The 26,056-nt window shown below is 40.2% G+C and overlaps 1 protein-coding gene across 2 annotated transcripts in view; it reads right to left on the reverse strand.

The window, feature by feature from the left end:
* ANO8 (anoctamin 8) overlaps nt 1-26,056 on the reverse strand; it is a 99,637-nt gene that overhangs the window by 43,202 nt on the left and 30,379 nt on the right. For both annotated transcript variants that reach the window (XM_077252259.1, XM_077252250.1), the window contains exons 2-5: nt 11,067-11,177; nt 10,605-10,737; nt 4,732-4,870; nt 1,849-1,945 (exon numbers count right to left, since the gene is read on the reverse strand). In XM_077252259.1, the coding sequence (XP_077108374.1) occupies nt 1,849-1,945; nt 4,732-4,870; nt 10,605-10,737; nt 11,067-11,177 (480 nt within the window). The remainder of the gene's footprint in view (nt 1-1,848; nt 1,946-4,731; nt 4,871-10,604; nt 10,738-11,066; nt 11,178-26,056) is intronic.

Genomic DNA, 26,056 nt, shown 5'->3' on the forward strand with positions numbered 1-26,056 from the left:
GGCTCTCTTGTTTAATTAAGTCACTAATGGCTGCACTTGGTTCTCCTTTTTTTCCTCCTTTTTTTTCCTGTATTTTGGTTTCTGGAGGCCTCTACCTGGCCCATATGGTATATGGTTTATTTATGTTATTTTCACTTTCCGTACTATAATGGCAGGTATATTGATCCACTAATTTTCGGTGACTTTCTCTTCAGGATTTTTCACTTCCATGTAGAATTATGTGACATTCAATGTATACAGATAATGAGATAAATTACTCTGTATGGTATATTGTTTGATAAATGACTGTTTATTGTTTATCTTAGACTTCCTTGAAAAAGGCTAAAAAAGCCGAAACGTTGGAGATTGTCTGTTTAAATGTGACCGGTAGTGAATAAATCCATTAATTCAAAGCAAAGAAAGTTGTATTTTTTGAGTGCCAGAGGTTACACATACATTTTATACTGAATTTTTTTCCTCTGAGCACCATCCGATAGCAAAGAGAGTGCGCCCCTCTTGTTCTTGCTTATGACGAATCAGATTTCTGCCATATAACAAGAGGATTCTCCATAAAAGAGTTTCTTGAGAACAGTAAGTCACATAAGCCAGTATTAGTGGGTTTTAATCATATATCCCTTGAATTGGTACAAATAGTGGTTAACTCATGTACTATTCATATAAGCAAAAGTACACACTTACAGGGTTCGATGACTAAAATATAACATGAAAACTATTGTTTCATGGCAAAATGTAAGCCATGAATCTAGCGACTGCTGTGCTACCTATAGGGTCATTCATTGGAGTAGCATAAAGTGCGACTGTAGTTCAGACACTGACTGACAGCCCCACAGAAAAACAGCTCCTCACATAGCACACTGCACACAGTCAGCAGTAATGGCAGATTTTCACATTCACACAAATATTCATGTTGTGTTGCATATACAGGTTCAAGGGGCAATTTATTTACATGGATATATGGGCTCTGGGGTTACTTTAATCAGTAAATACCTATACTGCAGAATAAATATAACACTGTTTACCGAAATTCTTCAGAGGAATATAAATTAATAGGCGAAATCAAGGCGGAAAGAAACAGAAGAGATAAAATAACACACAACCTGCCCACTCTGACCAGGAAATGCCTGCATTTTCCCTCTAAATAACACCAGGGTGAAGAAACTGGACAGAATTCAGTGCACATAGATAAGGGTATGTGTCCACGTTCAGGATTGCATCAGGATTTGGTCAGGATTATTCATCAGTATTTGTAAGCCAAAACCAGGAGTGGGTGATAAATACAGAAGTGGTGCACATGTTTCTATTATACTTTTCCTCTAATTGTTCCACTCCTGGTTTTGGCTTACAAATACTGATGAAAAATCCTGACCAAATCCTGATGCAATCCTGAACGTGGACACATACCCTAAGAGTCTCTCTTCAGGATTTCAATCAGTTGGTCAAATAGCAATTTCAGCAAGCTGGCTCTGCTATCTTGCAACCATCGTCCTCTCTTGTGCCAGTGGACTCTGAAAATCTCAACACAAGCTGCCATATTTGCTTGCAATTTGCAGCTGTTATCGGCAGTGGGACAACTTGTGAATATGTGCTTATTTTTGGGGACCTTTGCGACAAACAGCAGACAAGCCCTTTAATGATTCCCAGTGTAGTGTTTTACAAAATATACACTACTAACTAACCAAAAAAAACTAGCAAATGTCAAAATTTTAAAAGTCCCAGCCAATCAAAACCATGGCATATCTTATTCTGATGACTATGGGCCCAATTTATCAGGAGATCGAACAGAGATCGCCTGTAGACCGAACATTTGGCCGACCTCCACGAAGCAGAAGAGTACAGGAGCTCACTCACTGATCGGCTGGCCCTCTAAGAAGTGGATATTGTGCAAAGATTCCCCTTGTTTCGCTCTGAGGTTCTCCATCCAGTACCTGATGATGCTCTGACGTTCCTGAAAGAAAATACAATGTGAGTGGTACTGAATGTTCCAGGTTATTGTAGCCCTCATTCTAAGCCTTACAGCACCCAGTGTAAAGGTTTTGGTGGAACCCATTAAAAGTCAGTGTACTCCTTCGGGTGATGCTGGTGATCACGGTGCAATTACTATGGCACAGATGTGAACAGACTCTAAGGGTTATACATTTTCTAACATCTTGCAGGAATGTATAGTAAATGACAAAGCAACTGCTTTTCAGAACGAGCTCAGCAATTTATCCAGTGAACAGCAACAATTACATGTGATGCAAAAAGTGAGACAAAATGTATAGGTTTTTCTTCAAGTAAGTACACGGAGTTATGTTGCAACAGTTATAGTTTCATTGATAGAATAACGTTTCTCCTTATGGATAGTGACATACCAGCTGGCTTGTCAAGGTAAGGAGGCTTATTCGCCGTGCAATGCTCCTCTGGGAAATTAAATATGCAAATTGCCTCTTCTGAGAAAAAGAGGACTTAACTCTATAGCGCCACCTGTTAGAAGTAGCGATCCTACAAGTCGTTAAAAGTCGTTAAAGGGTTGATTGTGACTTGTAGGATCGCTAATTCCAACAGGTGGCGCTATAGAGTTTAAGTCCTCTTTTTCTCAGAAGACGCAATTTGAATATTGATAGAATAGTACCGTAATTACTAAAATAAAATGAAACTTCATGGAGTATAAGTCTCTTTAGGCCTCGTATTATTAGAAAATGCCTGCAGAGAATGAAGCATTCTTAGCTGGATCCTAGTTCTACTTACACTTTCACAGCCAAATTTTGTATTTTTTCCAAAGCATCTAAAATCAAAAATTCTGTCATTTTAATACAGGTCTCGATTATAAAATGTCATATTTGGTTTCTGCAGATCCTAGCACATCTATTCGTTGGTAAGCTAATAGACTAGAATAGACTACAGGACCAACTAATAGACATACGGTATTAGTAAGAGCTAGGGGGCAGATGGAAGGGAGTATGACTGCATGATCAGACTACTCATGGTCGGCTACCAAGTAGACACATGGGGTCTCATCATCTCAGCTTTTACACCAAAGTTCTCGTGTATAAAGCTTTGAAGTTGCAAACTTTTGGTGCAACACGAGGCTAAGCTAAAATTTTGCGACTTATGACGTTCTCATGCCATTTTTGTCCACCTCTAACAAAGTGGGTAAAGCTGGGACATAACAGGGGCATGACAACCTCCTGGCGTGTGTATGCGCTTCTTAACAAATCAAGAGCGTCTTGACTCCAGCATGCCCCCTCATCAACACCAGCTTAAAAAACGTCAGTCGTGAGAAATAGGGGCCATAGACTGCACAGGATCTGTAGAACCAAGACAATAGAACACTTTTAAAGTTGCTTCATTTTCATAGATGCATTGTAGCAATAAAAAGAAAATATCGTTATAGACAGCAATAGACAAACTATTGTAGACTATCACAGCCATAAAAAACAAAAAAACAAATCCTGGACTGGCTGTGAAATGTTGAAGACTCTAACAGTTATATTACTTCTTAGACATCAACAATCTAGAAATAACTTTTTTGGGTTCATTGTCCATTAAACTCGTGGATTTTTATGGCCTTTTAAGTTTATATTCACAGTTTTGCCTATAGTCGTACACGATAATTTTGTGCAGAATTAAGTATGCCGACATTCTCATATATACAGCATGAGCCCCCCTACACAGCCTCACTATATACAGCCCCATACAGTCTCCCCATATATGCTGAATGAGCCCCACTAGCCTCCCTACATACAGCATAAGTCCACACACAACCTCCCTATATACAGCATGAGCCCCCCCACATAGCCTTCCTATATACAGAATGAGCCCCCCACATAGCCTCCCTATATACAGCATGAGCCCCCCCACATAGCCTTTCTATATAGAGCATGAGCCCCACATAGCCTTCCTATATACAGTATGAGCCCCACAAAGCCTCACTATATGCAGCCCCACACAGCCTCCCCATGTACAGCATGAGCCCCACACAGCCTCACTATATACAGCCCTACACAGCCTCCCTATATACAGGTTGAGTCCCACATAGCCTCCTATATACAGCATGAGACCCCACACAGCCCCTCTATATACAGCATGAACACCCACATAGCCTCCCAAAATACAGCATGAACCCCACATAGCCTTCCTACATACAGCAGAACCCCAGTCTCCCTACATACAGCATGTTCCCCACATAGCCTCCCTACATACAGCATGTTCCCCACATAGCCTCCCTACATACAGCATGAGCCCCACATAGCCTCCCTACATACAGCATGAGCCCCACATAGCCTCCCTACATACAGCATGAGCCCCACATAGCCTCCCTGCATACAGCATGAGCCTCACACAGCCTCCCTACATACAGCATGAACCCCACATAGCCTCCCTACATACAGCATGAGCCCCGCATAGCCTCCCTATATACAGCATGAGACCCCACAGTCTCCCTATATACAGCATGAGTCCCACATAGCCTCCCTACATACAGCATGAGCCCCACATAGCCTCCCTACATACAGCATGAGCCCCACACAGCCTCCTATATACAGTGTGAGCCCTCATATAGCCTCCTAAATACAGCATGAGCCCTGACATAGCGTCCTGCAGATAGCGATGACAGCGGCAAGAGGTGGACGGGTGGCATAGGGCACAGTATGGAACAGTCGGAGGGCCAGCTGTAGCCGGTGGGCCGCAATTTGCAGAGCGGTTTTACACCATCGCACCATAATCCAATCTAAATAAATGAGAAGAATGTACCTGAGATGTGAAAAAATGTAGCTCATTTTCAATATTCTGATAAATGTAGTCCTCTTCACAGGAGAAAACACGGGTTCCACCTCCAAACTCTGTTTTCACTGGCTTACGGAGTCCAATCTCCTCCGCACCGCGGAGTAAACTGTAATATAGACAAGCTCAAATTTCATTGGCCGTTAAGACATTACGGTAATTCTCCAATATTATATACTTGTAGAAAATTTCTACAACTGTAAATATCAATGGCGAACTATGAACGAAAAAAAAATGTACTGTGTGTGGCTAACTGATCTGTAACAGAATAACAGAACCACTTGCAATTTGAAGTGCACGGGCACAAGCTATTAGGCCTAGGCTACGAGGTGGAGTTTGGTGGATTCACAAGTCTACTGTCATGTAAGTGAATGTGCCGACATTGTGGCTAGTCACAACAGGACCACACACTTACATTACAGTGCGATGTAACAGAGACACAGTTTCATAGGTCTGAGGTTGAAGGGGGACTTGAGCCGAGTTCAATCTATATCCTAGCATTGCCAAGAGTAGATCCTACGTAAAGATTACTGCTGCTCCAGAAATCGCATGTCGTAAGCCTGACCTAATGGTATTACAGATCAGGGTCTACCACAGTCACTGTGGAAGAGGTAGTGCTTACAAGAACACCGGCAGCTTTGTAGAAAAACGCAATCTCCAACAAGACCATGAATGGGATGTTGAGTTTGACTGTCATCAAGTACCAAGAGGCCACAACAATTCGTGAATATGGTGATGAAAGTAAGTTGGGAAGAGTGCCCAATGTAACACCTCATCAGTGAAGGATAAGGAGAGCTATCTTTCTTTACATTAAATGGATATGTCAACATATAAAACCGCCATGAAAATCAAGAACTACATGGGAATTACATTTATTTTTTTACTCTGCTAGGCAGCGCTCACTGCGGCAACTTTAGACTTAAGGACTTTGACCACTCAGAAAAAAACAGAATTGTAGTGATCGGAGATAAAGTACTGGAGAATAAAGAACAGACTGGATCCATTATATATATTAATGTGACTTGGCCTAAAAAGCATTGGGCAAAATACACAATGTAAAATGTGCACACTGGGGTCAGACTGCAAATCTGCATGTGGATTTCAATAGGGATTAAACTGCAGAATTCACCCACTGGATTGTAAGGCTAAGTGCCCACGATGGGACTCTGCTGCGTTTTAATGCTGCATATTTTTGCTGCAGCAAAAACACAGCAACTTACAGTTCCAGCAAAGAGGATGGGATTTATAGAGATCTCACGCCCCTCTGTGCGGTGACTAAACCCGTGGCACCCCCGCCTCCATGACTGAAACCGAATGCTGGTGGGGACCCTAAAGGTCATTTTCTACCCGCTGCATTTGGCTATGTGCAGGCGCCGGGCAGCATAATAACACTGTTGATCTGCCGATTTACCACATATCTAAATGTTAACAGCGTTATTTCTGGTGACAGGATCCCTTTAAAAAAAGCACAGAAATACCCAATAAAAAACACAAATAACCTACGGTAATTTAAATAATAGGTGCAGAAATGGTGCAGCATCAAAAAGTCAACAAAAGCTTATTGCGGAGACATAGCCTAACCGGTGAAATCCCCAGAAACAGTTGCTAAAGGCGAGAGTGTACTGCAGAAGTGAAAATCCACAGCAAGCAGATACATAGTTTTGATGTCATTTGTCAAGGAGGGTTGTGAAACCAGTCTCCGTCTGCATTTTATAGTACGTTGTTACACAGTTTCAGGGTGTATACTGTACCGCAGCTAACCTTACACAAGAACAGGACAATTATGTAATGTGTGAACCCAGCCTATCGAACAATACACTGGAAAGCAGTGATTTTTCTGAAAGCTTTGTACAGCAAGTAGGGAAACTTTAAACTGTGGCAAACTTGCTCCTTGGAGTAACCAGTTGCATGCTGAATGTCCACAATGGAGGCACATGCCTTTTTAATTAATCAGGAGTGCTTGACCAGTCGCGTGCGTCTCTGTGTGCCACAACTCTTACTCCAGTCCGGAACTGTAGTAAGATTTCTGTCGCAAGTAACACCATAGCTCATCATAAATTTGACGAACTGTGGTATCACGTCCCCGTTCTGCCCGTATTTCACTCCTATGCAATCCATTTTGCCAGAGCTTGCAGAAACTGGTTTAAAAATAGGGCTGTGGAGTTGGTAAGCCGAATCTCCAACTCCTCAATATCCCTGACTCTGACTCCACAGCACTGGTCACTACTGAGCATGTACATAAAGTGTAGCACAGATTCATCTCACCTAAAATCCAAGATCCTTACATCAGGAACAGAGCAGACATTTATAGGACATTTCATAACTCCGACCCCACAGCACTGGTCACTACTGAGCCTATACATAAAGTGCAGTATTGAGTCATCTCCCCTAAAAGCCCAAATCCTTACATCAGGAACAGAGCAGACATTTATAGGACATTTTATAACTCCAACTCCACAGCACTGGTCACTACTGAGCATGTACATAAAGTACAGCGCAGATTCATCTCACCTAAAAGCCCACATCCTTACATCAGGAACAGAGCAGACATTTATAGGACATTTCATAACTCCGACCCCACAGCACTGGTCACTACTGAGCCTGTACATAAAGTGCAGCACAGGTTCATCTCACCTAAAAGCCCAGATCCTTACATCAGGAACAGAGCAGACATTTATAGGACAGTTCATCACTTTCCCAAATTATTATGAAAACATTTACAGCACATCCTGCACTGAACTACTGAACCAATTTATTATATATTTTATTAGTCGGTCCATTTTATACCGAGTCCACCAAAATGAACACCAACTGACTCCATGACTCTGCTTAAAAATACCGAATGTTTTTGCTCAAATCAGAGTTACTCAAAAAGGTTGTGACTTTTCAAAACGATTTACACCAGAACAGTAGTGACATTGCTTTGATGAATCAGGGCCTTTGCGTTCTGTTGCAATGTTCATAGTTGAAATGGTAACTGCGGAATACTTGCATCATGAACAAACTTGCAGCTTTCTAATATACTGTGTGTTTAATTTCCTCCTCATTTTAATTTCTGATTATAGCGCTCAGTTATTCCAACAATGAATGGAACATAAGTTAAAGGATGGGCACCTCCACTCCATTCAAGACGGGCTTTGCAGTGTCCTGGGTTTCAAAGCACAGCAATCAGCAAGTCACCCTCTTTCACAAGATCTTATTAAATACAAGATAACCGAAAGGTGTTATCCAGGCCTATTTTCTTTCTTACTATGGGCCTAAGAACAAACAGGAAGGTAGTTGCTACCTACCTTCCGGTTGGGCCAGAGCCGATCTCTGCCAGCACAGACCGCTCCTGCCGGCGATTCAGAGGCTTCCACTGATGTTACATCAACAGAGCAGTGGTTTCTCTTCCGCGCTTCCGCTTTGCTCTGTTGACGGGGCGTGAGTCAATGACCACTCTGTGACAGCTCCGGATAGAACAGGAGACTACCTGAATGTTAGTGTTTAGACCCATTGTAAAAAAAAAAAACCCTGGATAAACCCTTTAGTTATCTTATCAATTTCCCTTTAATGTAAGTTAAAAGACTTCGTTTTAAAATGCCTGTGAAATTCCCAGATTTTCAAGTTTTGACTAGAAACAAGAATTTTTTTAGCTAACAAAGCACCGGCCTTGAAAACAGGGAGGACCTGAGATACAATGCGGTCTATTGGAACATTGCAGATCTTTGCAGTATACAGCGAACAAGTTATTCCTACGTCAAACTGGAACAGTTCTCTGCAAAATTTGATTAAATATTCTATTCGCTCTGTGTTACTGTCAAACTAAAGCAACGGGCACAAAAAATTGGAAGCAGCCTTTCCTTTCTACCGCACATGCACCGATGTGAATTTGTAAAAGTAAACGTGTACATTTTATTTCCTCTTACACAAGACAAGGCAATGCTCTACATATGGAAAAGAAAACATGGTTCACACAGGCCACCTTCTTCCATTGCTTCATTATCCAGTGCCCATGTGTAGGGATGAGGAGACCCGTGGAAGTTCGGGTTCTGGTACCCGACCGACCTTTAGCCAAAGGTTCAGACCAATGGAGACCAGAACTTTAGAGCTGGAAAATCTCTCAATCAATCTCTTGCTCAGCCCGGACTTCAAACTCCAAACATTAAAACGGACTAAGTTCCAGTTTGCTCAATGTAGGCACTTTTGGAGGTGGAGAGTGGTCAGCATAGACACTCAATGTTTACCAGCTACACAGCACCATGCACGCTGTGCTGCAATGCAGCTTGTAGCCTGAAACAATTTTGGCTACAGCAGCTATTCTGGTGGATTAAACAGAGCTGGCCCAGGTGCCTCTGGTTCAACAGATCAATTATGTACTAATCACTGTATATTAGAAACATCCCCATGATATCAGCCATTTTAGAAATGCCCTGACCCATTTGTCTAAAATTCACAAATTAGCCCTTTGTCAAAGCTACTCAGATCTTTATGCTTTCTATACATTAACTTCCAGAAATGAATGTTCACATGCTCCCCAATCTATTCCATTCCTTGATAAGCGCTACTGTAATGGGCCAACACTTCTTGTTTATGGTTGTTCTCGTGTTGGCTTGCTTGTACAGACCCAAACAGTATTAGCAGAGTCATCTCATTTTTATTAGAGTAGCTAATTACAGCTTGGTTTTACAGCTGCTTAGATAAGGCAAGATTGCAACACTACACAGACAAAAATGGGTTATATTTAATCTTCCCTGTCACTCAATTTCTCTGAGCAGAGGGCTGTAAGCGGTCACTACATTGTGACTGTAATTATGCATGACAATTTTCTGTAAATTCACCATTCATTGCATCTGGCTTAACACAGAGACATCCTTCTCTACTGAATGAATATACAATATATGTATGTACTGCCTTAAATTTGGCATGCAACTAATAAATTAAGAAATGTTTACGATGACCATTCCTACTAAAGGTTAAAGTGTTGTAGATTGATCAACAGATCTTGGAATAATAATGAGTTCCACAGTTGGATGTGTTAAAAAGTGTTCCTGTGCTGAGATAACAAAGGCACATTTATAAGATTATGTGTACTTCATAATTAATTGCTGTGTCCGACCCTGTAGAGCTGCTCCAGTTCATAGTCGGCATATACCACTGTTCCTGGCCAAGGTAGGAAGCACAAGTTATTTATGATCAGAAAGTATACAGATGACAAAGCAGGATCTCACAGCTTCCCACATTTCCCTTCCTGTTTTATCACAGGAGCAAGTGCTCATGCCACATCACCAGTCCTGTGAGCTCATCATAAGTCAAGTCAGTCACAATGCAAGCTCGGGGGCCACTGGAACTCCTAGATCACTGATTTGTTTTATGATGAGCTCAGTGGGCTGGAGAAATGACAGAAATATTCAACTCCTGTGATAAAACAAGATACCTCAGAAAGCAGCAGCTGTGAGCCCCCGCTGTGTCGTCTCTATAGTCAATTATCATAAGTTACTTATGCTTCATTCTCTGGCCAGGAGCTGTGGTATGTGCCGACCATGAACTGGTGCAGCTCTTTGTGGCGGGAAACAGCAAATAAGACAGTACATAACAGGACCAGATTTAGAAGATCTCACCACAAGAGCATTATTGTTTTAGCACATCCAATTGTCAAACAAATTATTACTCCAAGCTCTATTAATTAAAATGTACCTTGTTCGTGGGACCACCCTATTGTTTAGAAGCAACTGCATTATACCTTGTCAGGGTAAAACACATCTCAAACATTGGCTAGTTATGTTCACATATTCCTGTCTTCACTGACTGATCAAACTGAAAAATCATTGAATATTTCTGGACTCTTATTATTAGAAACGTACTTCTCATATGTAGCTGTGACAAAGAAGGCATAGATTCTTGTATGTCGATGATGGCGAATTTGCATTATTAGCTCAGGTATTCCCAGTCTTACATGATTCAGTAGCCAGAGCAGGGTATGGTCATCAGTGGTGTCTGTAGATATAGGAATACATTACAAAAACAGGAGATCATAGGGCACAGCATGTAAAAATTAAGCCAAGAGCACATTTTGGAATAGGTCTCCTTGCTTTAAAACATGACTCCTATGGAAATCATACTTACTGTTTATCTGACTACTTAGGGAAAAAAAGGTTCTTAACAGGACAGTGGCTAATACAAGACTTTGCCATCAGGAAAATCTAATTGAAGTCAATAGGACCAAAGTTTTTGGGAAAACAACAGAGCACAATAACGGAGAATAACTTTAGTATGCACAGGGTAACTCACACTAGGGTTACTGTTCCCGAAATATCACAACTTACCTGGGAAGGTCATAACCACGTCACAATTTTCAGTGGGCACGGTCCTCATCCAGGACTTGTGGGATGTGATATACCGGCCAGCTTGGAGTAGGCGCTTTCCGAAAAGCTTATCTGTAGGAACATAAGAGAGAGTAATCAATACAGCTAACAAATATTATAGTGGAGGGGTCACCATAATATGCTGATCCATACACCATAAAAAGGTACATAAAACTATTGCTCCATACGGCACAAAAATATTTGATTGTCACTTAGACTGAATACAGCACTTTCTTAATTATGTCTTTTTTTCATAATCAGGGAGTGACACCATTGACTAACGGCCACTGTGTGCAGTCAATAGATTAATTGATAGGGGGATGGAGGAAGGCAATAAAGGCCCCCTCCTCAAGACTACAGTAGACTACTGTACTTGGTCCTAAATGACTATTACATATATGATACAAAATGTTTGGTGCAATTTGGTTATTATAATACAAGTCAATAATAAATTGGTATAAGCAGTGCTTACATGGGGCAGCATATTGTGGTGAAAAATTGCGGGCAGTTAGAATCTATGAAACACAGAAAGACAAAACTGCATATTGTCAGTAATTACTGTACAAGAATCATCCTAAGTGCAGAACCTGGAAAATCATACACAGGTATGATATTGGGACAGTGCAAAGGTCAATGAAACGTGATAGTGCTACTCGTGAAGATGCTGGATATATATAGCGCAGCACATCCAGCCCCTGCTCAGCAGTTTAATGGTTAATCTCAGCTCAGATTCAGTCTGAATGCCAGCCAAGTGTCTCCAAGTACTAAGTATCAATCTAAAGTATTATTTCTAAGTCTTCCTTCAAGAGTAGTGTTAGTCAATAATCCTGTATGGCAACCACAGATGTAGTATTATTTACTGTCAAAGAAAATGATTTAGGACATGAGCGATGCCGCCTAACCGATCGGTAAAACTAGACTAATTAAAAGTAACTCTATTAGTCTAATTAGTAGTAACCCTAATTAATACTAACACTATCATAGTGCTACTTTTAATTATTTTAATAACATACACTGGCCAAACCAGAGCAATGTCATAGTTGGGGGGAAGCAATCAGGGCATTTGCCCCATGTCTTGGGGGTAGAGAGTGGGGAGGGTGCCTGTGACAGGGCATTTAAATTCAATACATGAAACTCTTAGCCCCGGTGATGGAAAGCCTAGCTACAGCTCTGATTTGAGTAATATACCAGTGTGTCAAGGCTAATGCACTGAGCCATAATCGGGATTTGTCTAATACATGCCTCAGAAATCTATAAACAGTAGTGCACACCCATAAGATGACAATTTATACAGTATTTCTTAAAAAAACAAAACAAAAAAAAAAAAACCAACATTAATGATATTTATAATAATAAAATTGTTCTATTAAAAATACATAATATTTATATTAAGACAATTGTTGCACATTTTAAAGAGGACCTTTCACCAGTATGGGCATGTTAAACAGGCCGCATCATGAAATAGCGGCTGCCTTGCTGAATAAAACGGAGTTTTCGGTTTTTTATTTCCCATCTCAGTTGCAGAGGTGTTGGCTTGTAAAATGTAGGTTATAACTTATGATAAGCCCAACAAGGCATTACCAGAGACCATACAGATGAGTGCGTCCTACAGCAGCTGAGCACTGATCAGTGACGCACATCACCGATCAGCATCTATGCTCGCTTTTGGCCAGGACTTGTATCTCCCTGTCCATTCCCCCCTTTGCACCACATTCATGCGTCCTACGGCTGTCAAGCGCTGATCAGTAACGCATATCACGGATTGGCGTATCCGGCTGTTGGGTTTTTTTTGTGTGAAAAAAGAATCAAATAAAAATAATTTAGATTAGTTGATAGGGTTAGATTCGGGACAGTAAAAATATACTTCAGCGATCAGCATCTACTACAGTATTTTTTCTGAATATAGTCAGGGTTAGTGTCAGATGGTTACGGGCTCTTAGTAAAAAAATGATTTTACAGACATCAGTTTAGAAAGTTTGTTTTTCATTTTACCAAATTTTCATATTCTTTTTATTTTTATCTTTTTCTTTCTAAATTTTTTTCTTCTATTCTTTTTTTAATTCTTTTTCTTCTAAATAATAAAAAGTTTACACCAAACACTCACACACCTGAATAAAATTTGGTACACACACGGAAATGTGAAAAAATGTCCCACTCATCCCAAACACAGAACTCAACTGAAAAGGCATACTCCTTCCTTGCTCCAGATAGTGATAATGAGGGAGAGGGTGCCACCTTCCTTTATTTTACCTCCTCATCTAGTGATACCGAACTGCCACACAGACGCCCCAGGACACAAAATTAACTAGCGCCCACCATTCATGACCCCCAACGGACCTCACCATCCAAAGATTATGAGCTACAGATTACTGATTTTGTGGCGCAATCAGGAATCAAGTTTGATATTACGGCCTCACAGGAATAGACTTTTTGTAAGTCTTCTTCTCTGAAGATTTTATAAACCTCATGGTTTCCAAGACAAATTTGTGCGACCAACAATTATTGGCCCAAAACCCCACTTCATCATTTTCTAACTGGACCCCTGTAGACGCAGTAGAAATTATGAAGTTTTGGGGCATTGTCCTTCTCATGGCATCTCGTGTTCCGCATGGCTATGACCCATAAACGCTTTGACGCCATGCACAAATTTTTGCATTACAAAAATCCTCCCCGAGATGACCCCAACTTTGACAGACTTTTCAAAGTTTGCTGGCATTGATCACTTCAGCAACAAGTTTGCTGAGGTGTACATTCCCCAAAGGGACATCTGTGTGGATGATGTCCCTGATACAATTCAAGGGGAGGCTCAAATATCGACAATAACTGCCCAGTAAGAGGACCACGTATGGAATTCAACTCTACCATACATGGTGATGGCAGCATCCCCACCGCTGTACGAGGTACCACTACACAGGTTTCAAAACCAGACTGTGCCCTGGAGTACAAGAAATATATGGGGGGAGTTGATCTCTTTGATCAAGTCCTCCAGCCATACAGTGCCATGCGAAAAGCTACGGTGTGGTACAAAAAGCTGGCAGTGCACATCGTACTGATGGCAATCTATAATGCTTACGTGCTGTCACGATATGCAGGCCAGACCGGCACATTCCTTCACTTCCAGGAGGTAGTGATCAAGGCCATAATATTTGGAATTCAGGAAGGAGCGGACTCCAGTATTTCTGGAACTGAAGGTGCCAGTATTTTACCAGGCCAATATTTTCCAGGTAAGATCCCGCAAAATTCAAAGAAAGGAAGGTCGCAAAGTGTGTTACAGAAAGGGGATAAGAAAGGACACCACTTATGAATGCGACACCTGCCCCGACAAACCTAGCCTGTGTATGAAAAAATGTTTACAACTGTACAACACATACAACACATCCATGGACTCCTAAGTTTACTACTGACTTACACAATTTACGTATGTCAAACTGATGCACTCTATAATTCCCCCTGTATGCCAACCTGATACACTCTGCACTACCCACATAGGCCAACCTAATACACTCTACACAACTCACGTATGCCACCACATGATGAAATTCACATACCCGGAAAATATTTGAGGTCCATTTTCTCCTGTTACCCTTGTGAATATAAACAATTTGTGGCTAAAATATAATTTTCGTGCGAAAATTAAGATTTTTTATCTTCACAGCTCAACGTTCTAAACTTCTATGAAGCATCTGAGGGTTCAAGGTGTTCACCACACATCTAGATAAATTCCTTGAGGGGTCTAGTTTTCAAAATGGGGTCATTTGTGGGGGTTTCCACTGTTTAGGCATATCAGGGGCTCTCCAAATGTGACGGTGTCAGCTGTCGATTCCAGCCAATTTTGCGTTCAAAAAGGAAAACAGTGCTAATTTCCTTCCGAGCCCTGCCGTGCGCCCTAAAAGTAGTTTTCCCCCACATATGGGGTATTAGCGTACTCAGGAGAAATTGCACAACAAATGTTGGGGTCCATTTTCTCCTGTTACCCTTGTGAAAATAAAAAGTAACATTTTTGTGAAAAAAGTAAAATGTTCACTTTTTCCTTTCACACTGCGTTAATAATTGGCTCATTGAATGTGGTTTTAAACACTGTGAGGGGTGTACTTTTTAGAATGGTGTCACTTTTTGGTGTTTTCTGTCATATAGGCCCCTCAATGTCACTTCAAATGTGATCTGGTCCCTAAAAGAAAAAAAAATGGTAAATTTTGTTGAAAAATTAGATATTGCTGATCAGCTTTTAACCCTTCAAACTTTCTGACAAAAATAAATTATTTTTTAAAAATGATGCAGATGTAAAGTAGACATGTGGGAAATGTTATTTATAAATTATTTTGCACAACATGACTAACTGGTTTAAGGTTAAAAAAAATTGCAACATTTTCTACATTTTGGCCAAATTTCCAATATTTTCACAGAGAACCCAAGTCATATTCAACAATTTTTACACATCATGAAGCAAAATATGTCACAAAAAAGTCTCAGAATCAGTTGGATCCGTTGAAGCATTCCAGAGTTATTACCACATAAAGTGACAGTGGTCAGAATTGTAAAATTTGGCCTGATCATGAATGTGAAAACATAACTGGGGGTTAATGCATACTCTAATGCATGTCACATTAACAAAAGTAAAGCAATCCAGTTTCCAAATAAAAAATTGTTTTCTGTATTTTAATTCCTTAAAATTTGCATACATGATAAAACCATGTGGGTGTAGTATGCGAGGATAGGGGGAGAACCCAAAGCAATTGTTTGGAACACAGGTCACATTCTTAAACTTGGTCAGACCAAGTTTAATCCCTTCCAACCATAGCAAATTTTTGCTTTTATGCATTCATTTTTCCCCCTTCTTCCAAGAGGCACAAGTTTTCTTTATTTTTCTGATGACATAGATTTATAAGGGGTTTTTGTGTGTCATTTTGACTTACAACATTGATTTCACCATAAAATGTACTTAAAAATGGAGAACAAATTTTGCAATACCAATAAATGGTGAAACAATATTCAATTCTGCCATTTTTTTATTATAGAAATACCAAATGTGTACTTTATTTATAAGGTAAGAAAAAATAATACAGAAATTTGATATTTAATAAGAATTGTTTTATATGAGCTTCTAAAATGCACAGGAACAGTTATCTTTCAAGGCATCATTAGAATGGAGATGCATGGTCGACTCGACCACTGATCCATTGATTCCCTAAGTGGATTTTTTCTGGATGCCCCAAAAAAGGATGAATGGAGCTGCGGTCAGACATCAGACCTGCTGCTCCATTGCAAAAAAGGGATAAAAGTCCCCCATTCTTCTGATCAGCGCGGTTTCCAATGGTCATATATCACCGATCATGTGGAATCCCTTGAAAGCAAACTACCGTAGTTGTACATCCCAGTTATAGTGTGTGCACAGTAGATGTGCAGGAGCTGCCTGTGTTTTACAGTGGACACTCCAGTATAACGGGGACAATGGCTAACAGGTATTTGCATATAGCTGTAGTGTGGCCCCTAAAGTCCATTCCCCTGGTGGGACCCCAGTCTGACCTTTTTTGTAAGCACTCCCTTCTTGCAGAGATTATGTATTGTAAAGCATATGCTCAGAGTTAAATTCTAGTTTTAGATTTTCCTTATAAATAAGGAAAATATAAAACTAGAATTTAACTCTGAGCATATGCACAGAAGAAACATTGTGTCAAGTAAATGTTGTAATCATATTCCAGTCTAAAAGCTGGCAGCAGGATCATTCTAACCACAGCAATAAAATCATCGACATCTGATCTCTACCTGAAAAATAAAGCTTCTGAAAGGCTACCAACTATGTAGAACTAAGAAAAGAACACTTTCTCGGCAAAATTCCATTTGGGTTAAGGCATTTTTTGCTTTTAATTAGCAAAAAACAGCCAGGGATACGTCGTATTTAGCTTAGATACTGTTTACATATTGCATTCCAAGCTCATTTTTCTTCTGTTTATTATGCTCCTCTATTCATATTTGGCCCCAATAGGAACAAACAAATGAAAAATAGTATCTTCTCTGTGCAATATATAGTGAGACAGGAATAGCTACTTAGCCAGGCTAAATAGGAAAAGTATGCGAGATAAGAGCATTTACAGACCAACCAAAACAGCACCGCATAATAGCATGTAACCTGCAGGTAACCTGTACACAATATCATGGCTTATACGATATACAGTAGGTTTCCAGCTTTAACAGTTTAGCTGTAGAAAATGACCAGGAATGGCCAGTTTAAGGAAAACTATGCTTAAAAAGTTTTCTTCCCCAGGGTAAACTTTTGGCAAGCAGGGCAGCGTGCAGAATACTAAGGCCTTGTTCAGACATGGACTGTTTCTCAGACATCTGAATTTGGCCTTACAGTGTGTAACATATACTCTGTTAGGATTTGGCTCAGCTAAACAGATTGTGTGTGATGGTCCTATGATTGCATACCTGTGGCCATGTACTGACTAGATTCTCATCAGATTCTCTCAATAGAACATTCTTAGCCACTTCTCGTGGATGAGATTCTAAACGGCTGTGACGAGTATGCAAATCACATATTTCTAGTCTTATGTTGCCCACTGGACTGACTAATAGAGCAGAATTTTAACAGTGTGCAGATTACGCACTATTCGTATTCAGCAAGCTACCCTACTTGTCAAGTGTTCGCCTAGGTGGGGGAAAACCTTTTTTAAGGACATGGATGCCTTTGGAATGCCTTTTGTCTACTTCGATACACGTATTTTTCGCTAAAATGTGTTTCTGATGTAATAAAAAATTTTGGACTGCTTCACTTTTACAGCCTCAATGTATCATAGTACATAGCAGACTGCAGAATGGCTAATAAATCAGCCGCAGAGCATGTTCTGATGGCTGGGTCTCAAATGCTTATTTCTTTAATCCTGAACTCCTGTTATGAATCAGAAGATTGTTCAGAAGAAGAGAGGGAAAGAGCTGTCTTATGGATTCACTGGTGACTCATTCTACAGTCTGCTTTGTACAGTGATGTATAGAGGCTGTAGAAGTCCAACTGTGCTATACTTTTAAAGAAACCCTATCGAAAAAATGATTTTGAGCCAACAATATGTGCATTTAAGTGAAAATAAGTATGTTTGGTAGATGCCTGATGGAGTCCATAACACTTCACTTCTTGACCCCTTTTGTCCTACCCCTCCCCTTATTTCCTACCCCTTGTGTTGTAGTATGTACCCATCGTCTGCCCTCTTTTTTCTTCTTTTCCTTTTCTGTTCCTATTACTCACTGAATTGCACATCTTATTGGGAGTTCAGAATACTTGAAATTAACCTGAATTTTGTATTTGAGTTTGTAATATTCTTGTAAAATTCCTACAAAATTTAAAAAATAAATAAATATGTATATCCGTTAAGGTATCCATACATTACCATGTTAGAGATATAAATATTTTTATTTTATGCATAAGGTATGTCGGTAGCAAGAAAAGTTTAAATAAAATTTAAGGGTACCATTCCTACAGTGTGTACGGTATTTGCTGTGGAATTCCACATCCACTCTGCAGTGGCATTATATATTCTAAATTGTGTGAATATCACTGAATTTCCAACTGTGCAATGCTGAGGCTATACTTTACACCTTAATGCGCGAAATCCAGAGGAACATCTGCAGCTAAACTGAAAAGCTAGGGAATTCTAATCCACGCGCTGGTCAATTTACACTGCGGATATTCTCCAAAGCATGTGCATAGGATTTGTAAAAATCTCATGCACAACACTGGTGCTGTAAAACACAGTGGATTTTCAGAGAGATAATCCACTGCTTTTAGAGCCTTGTGTGAAGATACTCTACCAGCTGCTCCAATAAGAGGGTGGTGCACAATCCAGAAGAAACGTGCAGGGATTCTCATTGGTCTTCCAGTAGCTAACTTGCTACTGGCCGTTCTGCGCTGGTTCTAGCTCAGCATGCCTAAACATTTCAGTCGTAAAGCTGGATCTAAAAGTGATTTTAACAGGGGCACAGTTGGATTTTTTTCCCCGACAAGCTTGTGACGGGTGAAGTACCTTGCGACTTCCAATTAAACCTCAACCACCTGCATTAAGGTATGCCACCGTGTAGCAGCAGCACAGAGTAGTCACAATGAAGCCCCAGCCTTACACAGAAAGCCAGTCATTGAACATACAGTGGCTTACAAACGTATTCACCCCCTTAGCTTTTTACCTATTTTGTTACATTACAACCTGTGTTTAAATATTTTGTAATCCGATTTGTGTGTGATGCATCAGTACTAAATAGTCTAAGTTAATGAAGTGACAAAAATACAGGCATTAATTAAATTTATGGGATCAAATAACTAAAAATTGGGACGTGCATATGTATTCACCCCCTTTGCTATGAAGCCCCCCAAAATTTTGGGTGTGAGCAATTACCTTCACAAGTCACATGCTTAGTGAGAGGAAGTCCAACTATGTGAATACTAAGTGTCACATGGTCTGTCAGTATATACACACTTTTTCTGAAAGGTCACAGAGGCTGCAACACCATTAAGCAAGTGGGACCACTAACCAAACAACACCATGAAGAAAAAGGAGATTGCCAAATAAGTCAGGGACAAAGTTGTTGAGAAGTACAAGCCAGGATTGGGTAACAAAAAAAATCCCAATATCTGATGATCCCCCAGAGCACCATCAAATCCATTATCATCAAATGGAAAGAACAGGATAACACAACAAACCTGCCAGAAGAGGGCTGCCCACCAAAGTCTCAGTCTTGGCAAGTAGGGTATTAATCAGGAAGGCACCAGAGATAACCCTGAAGGAGCTGCACAGTTCCCAAGCAAAGACTGGAGCATCTGTCCATATGACCACAATAGAGTGGGCAGAAAAAAGCCGTTACTTACACACTGAAATTCTATGGCTTGTTTTGAGATTGCTAAAAGATATGTGGGAGACTCCACAAATGTATGGGGGGGAAGGTGCCCTGGTCAGATGAGAGCAAAATTGAACTTTTTGGCCACCAAAGTAAACGCTATGTCTGGTGCGAAACAAACACAGCTCATCACCCCAAGAACACCATCCCCACAGTGAAACATGGTGGTGGCAGCATCATGCTGTGGATGTGTTTTTTGGCAGCAGGGAAAATGGTCCAAGTCTAGGGTAAGATGGTGCAAAATACAGGGATTTTCATGAGCAAACCTATTTCATTCTGTCAGTGATCTGAGACTGGGATGGAGGCTCACCTTCAAACATGACAATGACCCAAAGCATACTGCTAAAGGAACACTAGAATGGTTTAAGGGGAAACATGTAAATGTTTTGGAGCGGCCAAGTCAAAGCCAGACCTTAATCCCATGGAGAATCTGTGGTCACTCTTGAAAATTGCTGTTCATCAGAAGAAACAATGTGGCAAAAATCCCAGTGGAAAGAAGTGGAAAACTCAAAGATTCCAAAGCAACTTACAGCTGTAATTGCCGCAAAAGGAGGCTCTACAAAGTACTGACTTTAGGGGTGAATAGTTATGCACACTGAATTTGAAAGCATATTTTTTACATGAATTGATGCAAACCTTTAAAAAAATAAAAAAAAAAAACCCTGAAATTTCAGGTTGTGTGAGGTAGCAAAACACGAAACATGTGAAGGGGTTGAATACTTTTGCAAGCCACTGTAGCTACAATACATAGAGTTTGGAAACATTATTTTCCCTTCTTGATGGCCTAGACAAGTTTCAAGTTTTTCTGCTATAATCATAATGGCATGTACATATTTTCACATGTCTTACTGAAAAAGTCATCAAATAAACAGCTATATAGGCATGAGGGGGGAAAAATGTAATCCTTGTCATGCAATTCATTGCCACGAGCCATTCTGACGTCTATTTCCCAGGTCTAGTGTCATTGCACAGTTCTGCAAAAGAATCCAAGCATTCAATAACTATCCTATGATTGAACACATTAAATGAATATTTTCTGCACACCCTTGTTAACGTGGGATACTTCAACCATGACAAAAGTAGCTGCTGTGCACAGGACTTACAGATAATTGCACTTGCCCAGCTCTTGACAGCGAGGTCTCTTCAGACAGCTTCCCACGTCAGATGGCCAAAGCCAACAGGTCCATTTACCGCTATGTGCTGACAAGACACTACCCAGATGTGTGGCTCAGACGATAAGGTGTTGGGGTGAGAATGACAGATGACTGGCACACATACTGAACACTTAGCTACATATTGCCTGGCATCGAAACCGCTCACGTGAGCGCGCTCACCCTCCACTGATTACTATGGTGAATGCAAGTGCAAATCAATGAAAATTCACAACAGAACCCTAGATGCTCCGAAAGCTAAGTTGGCTAAATCTGGTTAGGAGTTGCATAAAAACTGACAATTTCAGTGCCGTCTACGACATTTGGTTTACGTCAATTTTTAAATGCCTTATTAGGGTATTTTGAGTTATTAGAAGGGATGTTCTCAGTTGCGTTTTCCATCTTGGCTACAAAAGATATATCTATATTTTTCTGGAGGGTCTATTACATGGACAGCCAATAGATTTCAATGAGAATTGTACCAAGTTTTATATCTACCCTATAGCTAATGGGCACAGGAACACTGATCAAAAAGGGACTGTCCAATGCTCATTTGGCGCCCAAGTACAGATGTCAGCGCAGTCATTCCTATTGAGCGGTGCAACACACACATTAGGAAAATATTTGCTCAATTTTTTAACACACCTGTGTTTCTCGTTTTGTATGGAGATGTCCTTTGGGAGTGATCGACTTTCCATATAGTGTTATGTTGTGAGGGCATTACTAAGATTGCTTCTGATCACATTTAACACACACAGCAAAAGCCACGGGTAGTAAAACTGTAACCCTGGATGGTAGCTTCTGGGAAGTGACATGCAGCATGTCTTGTTCAGAGGAAGTGTAGTAACCAAATGTAAGGCCAAGCTGTGGTACAGGACTTTAATGAGAAATGCTATGTAGGAAAAACATTGGGCGGTCGCACATAATTGATTGCAGCAATATGAATCTAATAGGGTTCAGAATTGATCCATGATAATAGACCTTTTATGGAATTTTTCTGTCTAGTGCAGGGACTTAAAAGCGTGACACTGAAATCAGAAACTACTGCTCAGCATGAAATATGTTAGGAATGCACACAGTGACAATCAGATTAGGAAAACTAACCTCAGAAATGTAATCATGTTTGTGACTGTCAAGAATAACAGCCGGAAGGGGGGATATGGGTGGATTGTCAAACAGATCCCACCATTGTCACCAGTTTGTCAAGGGAACACAACTCCACTGCCGCCAAACATCAGGACAATAACACAATTGGCTGACGAGTGATGGACGAGGTCGCGGCTGCTTCTACTACTAGGCCATTTATTGGGAAACTCAAAGCAAGCATATGGTATATACACCTCCGATTCCAACGCACGGAATATGTATATACTTCCATACGGTCACTGCCAACGCCACAATAACAAAAGAACTGAAACACGACTAGCTGGCACCACCAATCGTTTATCCAGGCTGATTGGACACCCGTTACAGGTAGCGTATGGCTTCAGGGGTGCGGTTTACAGAGCAAGAGGAAAAGAGCTATTCCTTTTTTCTTAATCCAGAAAGGTAGGCAGTGGTTATAAACAATATATACAAAGAGGATACAAAATAGGAACAAAACAATATGGTATATACAATTACCGGTACATAAAATAAAAAGGAATAACAAAAAAAAATGAATAAACCTTATATCATGGAAATAGCTCAGAGCGTAGTGGAGGGAAGTGGTAGGATTAGGAAAATTCACAGCGATGACTTCCAGAAGGAACAAAGACAGAAACCCAAACGTTCATATTTATTGGCTGATTGTGAGATGTGCTGGGTCTTTCAGAATATTAGGAGATTCCCAACTTACAAGATCTCTTTACCCCTGGAGATCCCTGGTGGTAGATACTGTTGTCATGTTTTTTTTTAATCTATCTATAGAGACTAAACATGGCCGGGATAGCACCATCTATCAGACCGTTATTAAGTTGGAGGAGTTTAGAAACGCCTTATGGTGCTGTGAGTGAATGCGTTCGGTAAATTCCTTCACTATGACACCAAAAATGTATCTCCCATAAATATCGAATCAATGCAAAACCCCCAATATTCATATCTGGACACCGGAGACAGAGTGTTTAACTGCAATTGTCCAGTTACATCTGATGGTGTTAGATTTTTTTCACTTCTTTACCTCTTGAATACAAGGATCTCAGACTTTGTGTCTCTTTCCCAGCAAAACTCTCTGTGTAATTATATGGTTGACGCAGGAGGTCCCCACTTCAATGGAAATTGAAGTGTTCGCTCTCTCATTTTCCTTGTTTCAAGTCTTTCTGTCTAGGTCTTATGAATCCCATATGTTCTATGTGAAGGATTACTTCAAAAGGAGGTTGAAGTGTCAATTCTTCTTACTCCTTTAGAGATGTCTTTATGGATTTAAATTTTTCTTTATGACAGTGACCCTGTACTGTGGTATGTAACATATAGGCTATGGCCATTCTGTTACTATACTTATATGCGTACACTCACGTAGGCCTATGGTATTCATCTTTTATAGATGTTTGCTTAAAGAGGACGTTTCACTTTCACTTTTTTAGGTCCCTCTGTTTGGAAGTTATGTTCCCCTGTAATAAAGGTGTAAATTGTCCTTTTAACCAACTGGACAAACACCAAAGAACTTGACGATTACTTTTTCTATTCTGATGTTGGCCAATCAAATAGACGATCACGCACATAGAAGATCTGTCATAGAAGCCCAGTTGCTTGAAGGAAATATCTGCATCTTTATTACCAAGGTAAGTAACTTTGGAATGGAGGGGCATAGAAGAAAAAAGAAAACTGTTCCAGAATCAAACTGCGCCAATTGAAGCATGTACTTTGTCCAAATGAAAAATTACAGGGATAAATCCTCTTTAAGGGCTCGCTCACACTGGGGTATAACACAGACAAACGCTATCTGAGATTTCATCGGCTAGCACACAACCCATCTTTTATAAGCTATGTACATCAGTAGCAGTTGTACAAATACCTCTCGCAGGGGGCTACAATGTATCCTGGCAGCTCAGAGAACACTGCCTGGACCGGATACAAACGTACCTGGAATGGTCTGTCATTCATCCTCTGTGCAGATATAGATCACCCATTATATATAAATAGCCAGTGTGCAAAGAAACCATGGGAGGAAAAGTACACTTTTTCCTCCCATAATTCCTTTGCACGCTGGCTTGTCCAGCCACACGGCTCATATTTATTCCAGTGGATCACAACTCATGTAATATGGATCTCCAGCACTTGGCACTTTGTCATAATGTTTAGGGCCTCTTAGTATGCTCAAAATTAGCTTGGTCACTTGACCTTAATATTAGATTTATTTTTATTGGATAGGTTCATTTATTTATCCATCCTTAATGCACTTTGCACTCTGCACTTTTTTTGAGCATTAATTTTTCAAATAATCATGTCTGTATTCCTATTTTAGGGTTATATTCCCTAGAAACCATTGTGTGCTACTAAAGTCCATAGCTTGTCTTGTCATTTGCTACTTTTAATGAAATACCCTTGTGTTTAAAAACGCTTTTTGGTGAATCACTTTTTAATTACCGGTACATTATTAATAAAATATTAGAAATTTAATTTTCTATGTTTATGCCTCTTTATCCCTTTTAATGAACAGGGCCATTATGCTTGTGTTTTTGATGTTGTAGATTTTCTGCACCTAGTTACTTGCGTTTTTCATTACATTTTTTTTGTGTGATTTTTTTAACGTGTTTTTAACACATTTTTTATGTTGCTTTTTGGGTGTCTGCTTGCTGCAAATAAATCTGCTTTCTTTTTGATACTTCTTGGTTTTTCGCTTTGACAAAACTTTATTGATATATTTAGGTGCGAATTACAAGAGTTTTTTATGTGTTTTCATTGCAAAAACGCACTAAAAACACATGTGCATTTTTACCTGCGGAATTTCCAGACCTAATTTAACTCTATGGGGAAATTCTGCACAGAAAACTCGGCGCGCGGCAAGAGAAATTTATATTCTGCGGATTTGGAAAAAGCACCACAGTTCAGTTTACACAGAGTAAAAAAAGCACAGTGCGCCTGAGATTTCTATAAATCCCATCCATTATGCTGGAACTGGAAGACCCAGCAAAAGCACACAGCAAAGAAAAAAAAATTCACCAAGAGCTCATCGTGGGCACGTAGCCTTACACATCATCGCTCCTGTACAGCCAGTTGTAACCTATAGTCACCAGGATTATCCTCTCGCTCCAGCGGTCTCAACCGACTATCAAGGCCAGTGATTGGCTTCTGCAGGTGACTGAAATATGGGCCATCATTATTTCCAATCTAAAGTGGAGAACCACAAGAGTGGTGCTGCTGGTCATTTATATGATATAAAGGATATAAAGGGATATCTCCACCTTTTAATACATTTTCATTTCACAATTTATCATTATGGGGGTCAGAGTTCTATTTTTCTGGTGCAGAACTCAAAATCTCCTGTATAGACATGATGCAGAGGTGGTTACAGGTAAGCAGAATTTCTATTTCTAAAGGTTACCCAGGATTAAGATATTAATGCTCTATTGTTAGGATAGTTCATCATTATTAGATTGATGGGGTATAACACCTGGCACTGCCACAAGTTGCCCCGAAACAGATGAGCTGTGACACCACAGCTCCATACACCTTGTAGTGGCTGTCGTCCGGTACTGCAGCTTACTTAAAGAGGTTGTCCACTACTTTTATATTGATGACCTATACTTAGGATCGATACCATATTGGTGTAGATACGATCTTTTGATCGCCCGTTATTGCAATGTTGCGGCAACCCCAAAAAGAGTAATTTGTGCGTTTTGATTGTTTTTTCATTACACCACTTACCGATCGGATGAATTCTTTTTATATTTTGATAGATCAGGCGCTCACAGCAGATCGGCAATGACAACCCCGCGGTCATCC

This window comes from Ranitomeya variabilis, chromosome 1 (assembly GCF_051348905.1).
Source record: "Ranitomeya variabilis isolate aRanVar5 chromosome 1, aRanVar5.hap1, whole genome shotgun sequence".
NCBI lineage: Eukaryota > Metazoa > Chordata > Amphibia > Anura > Dendrobatidae > Ranitomeya > Ranitomeya variabilis.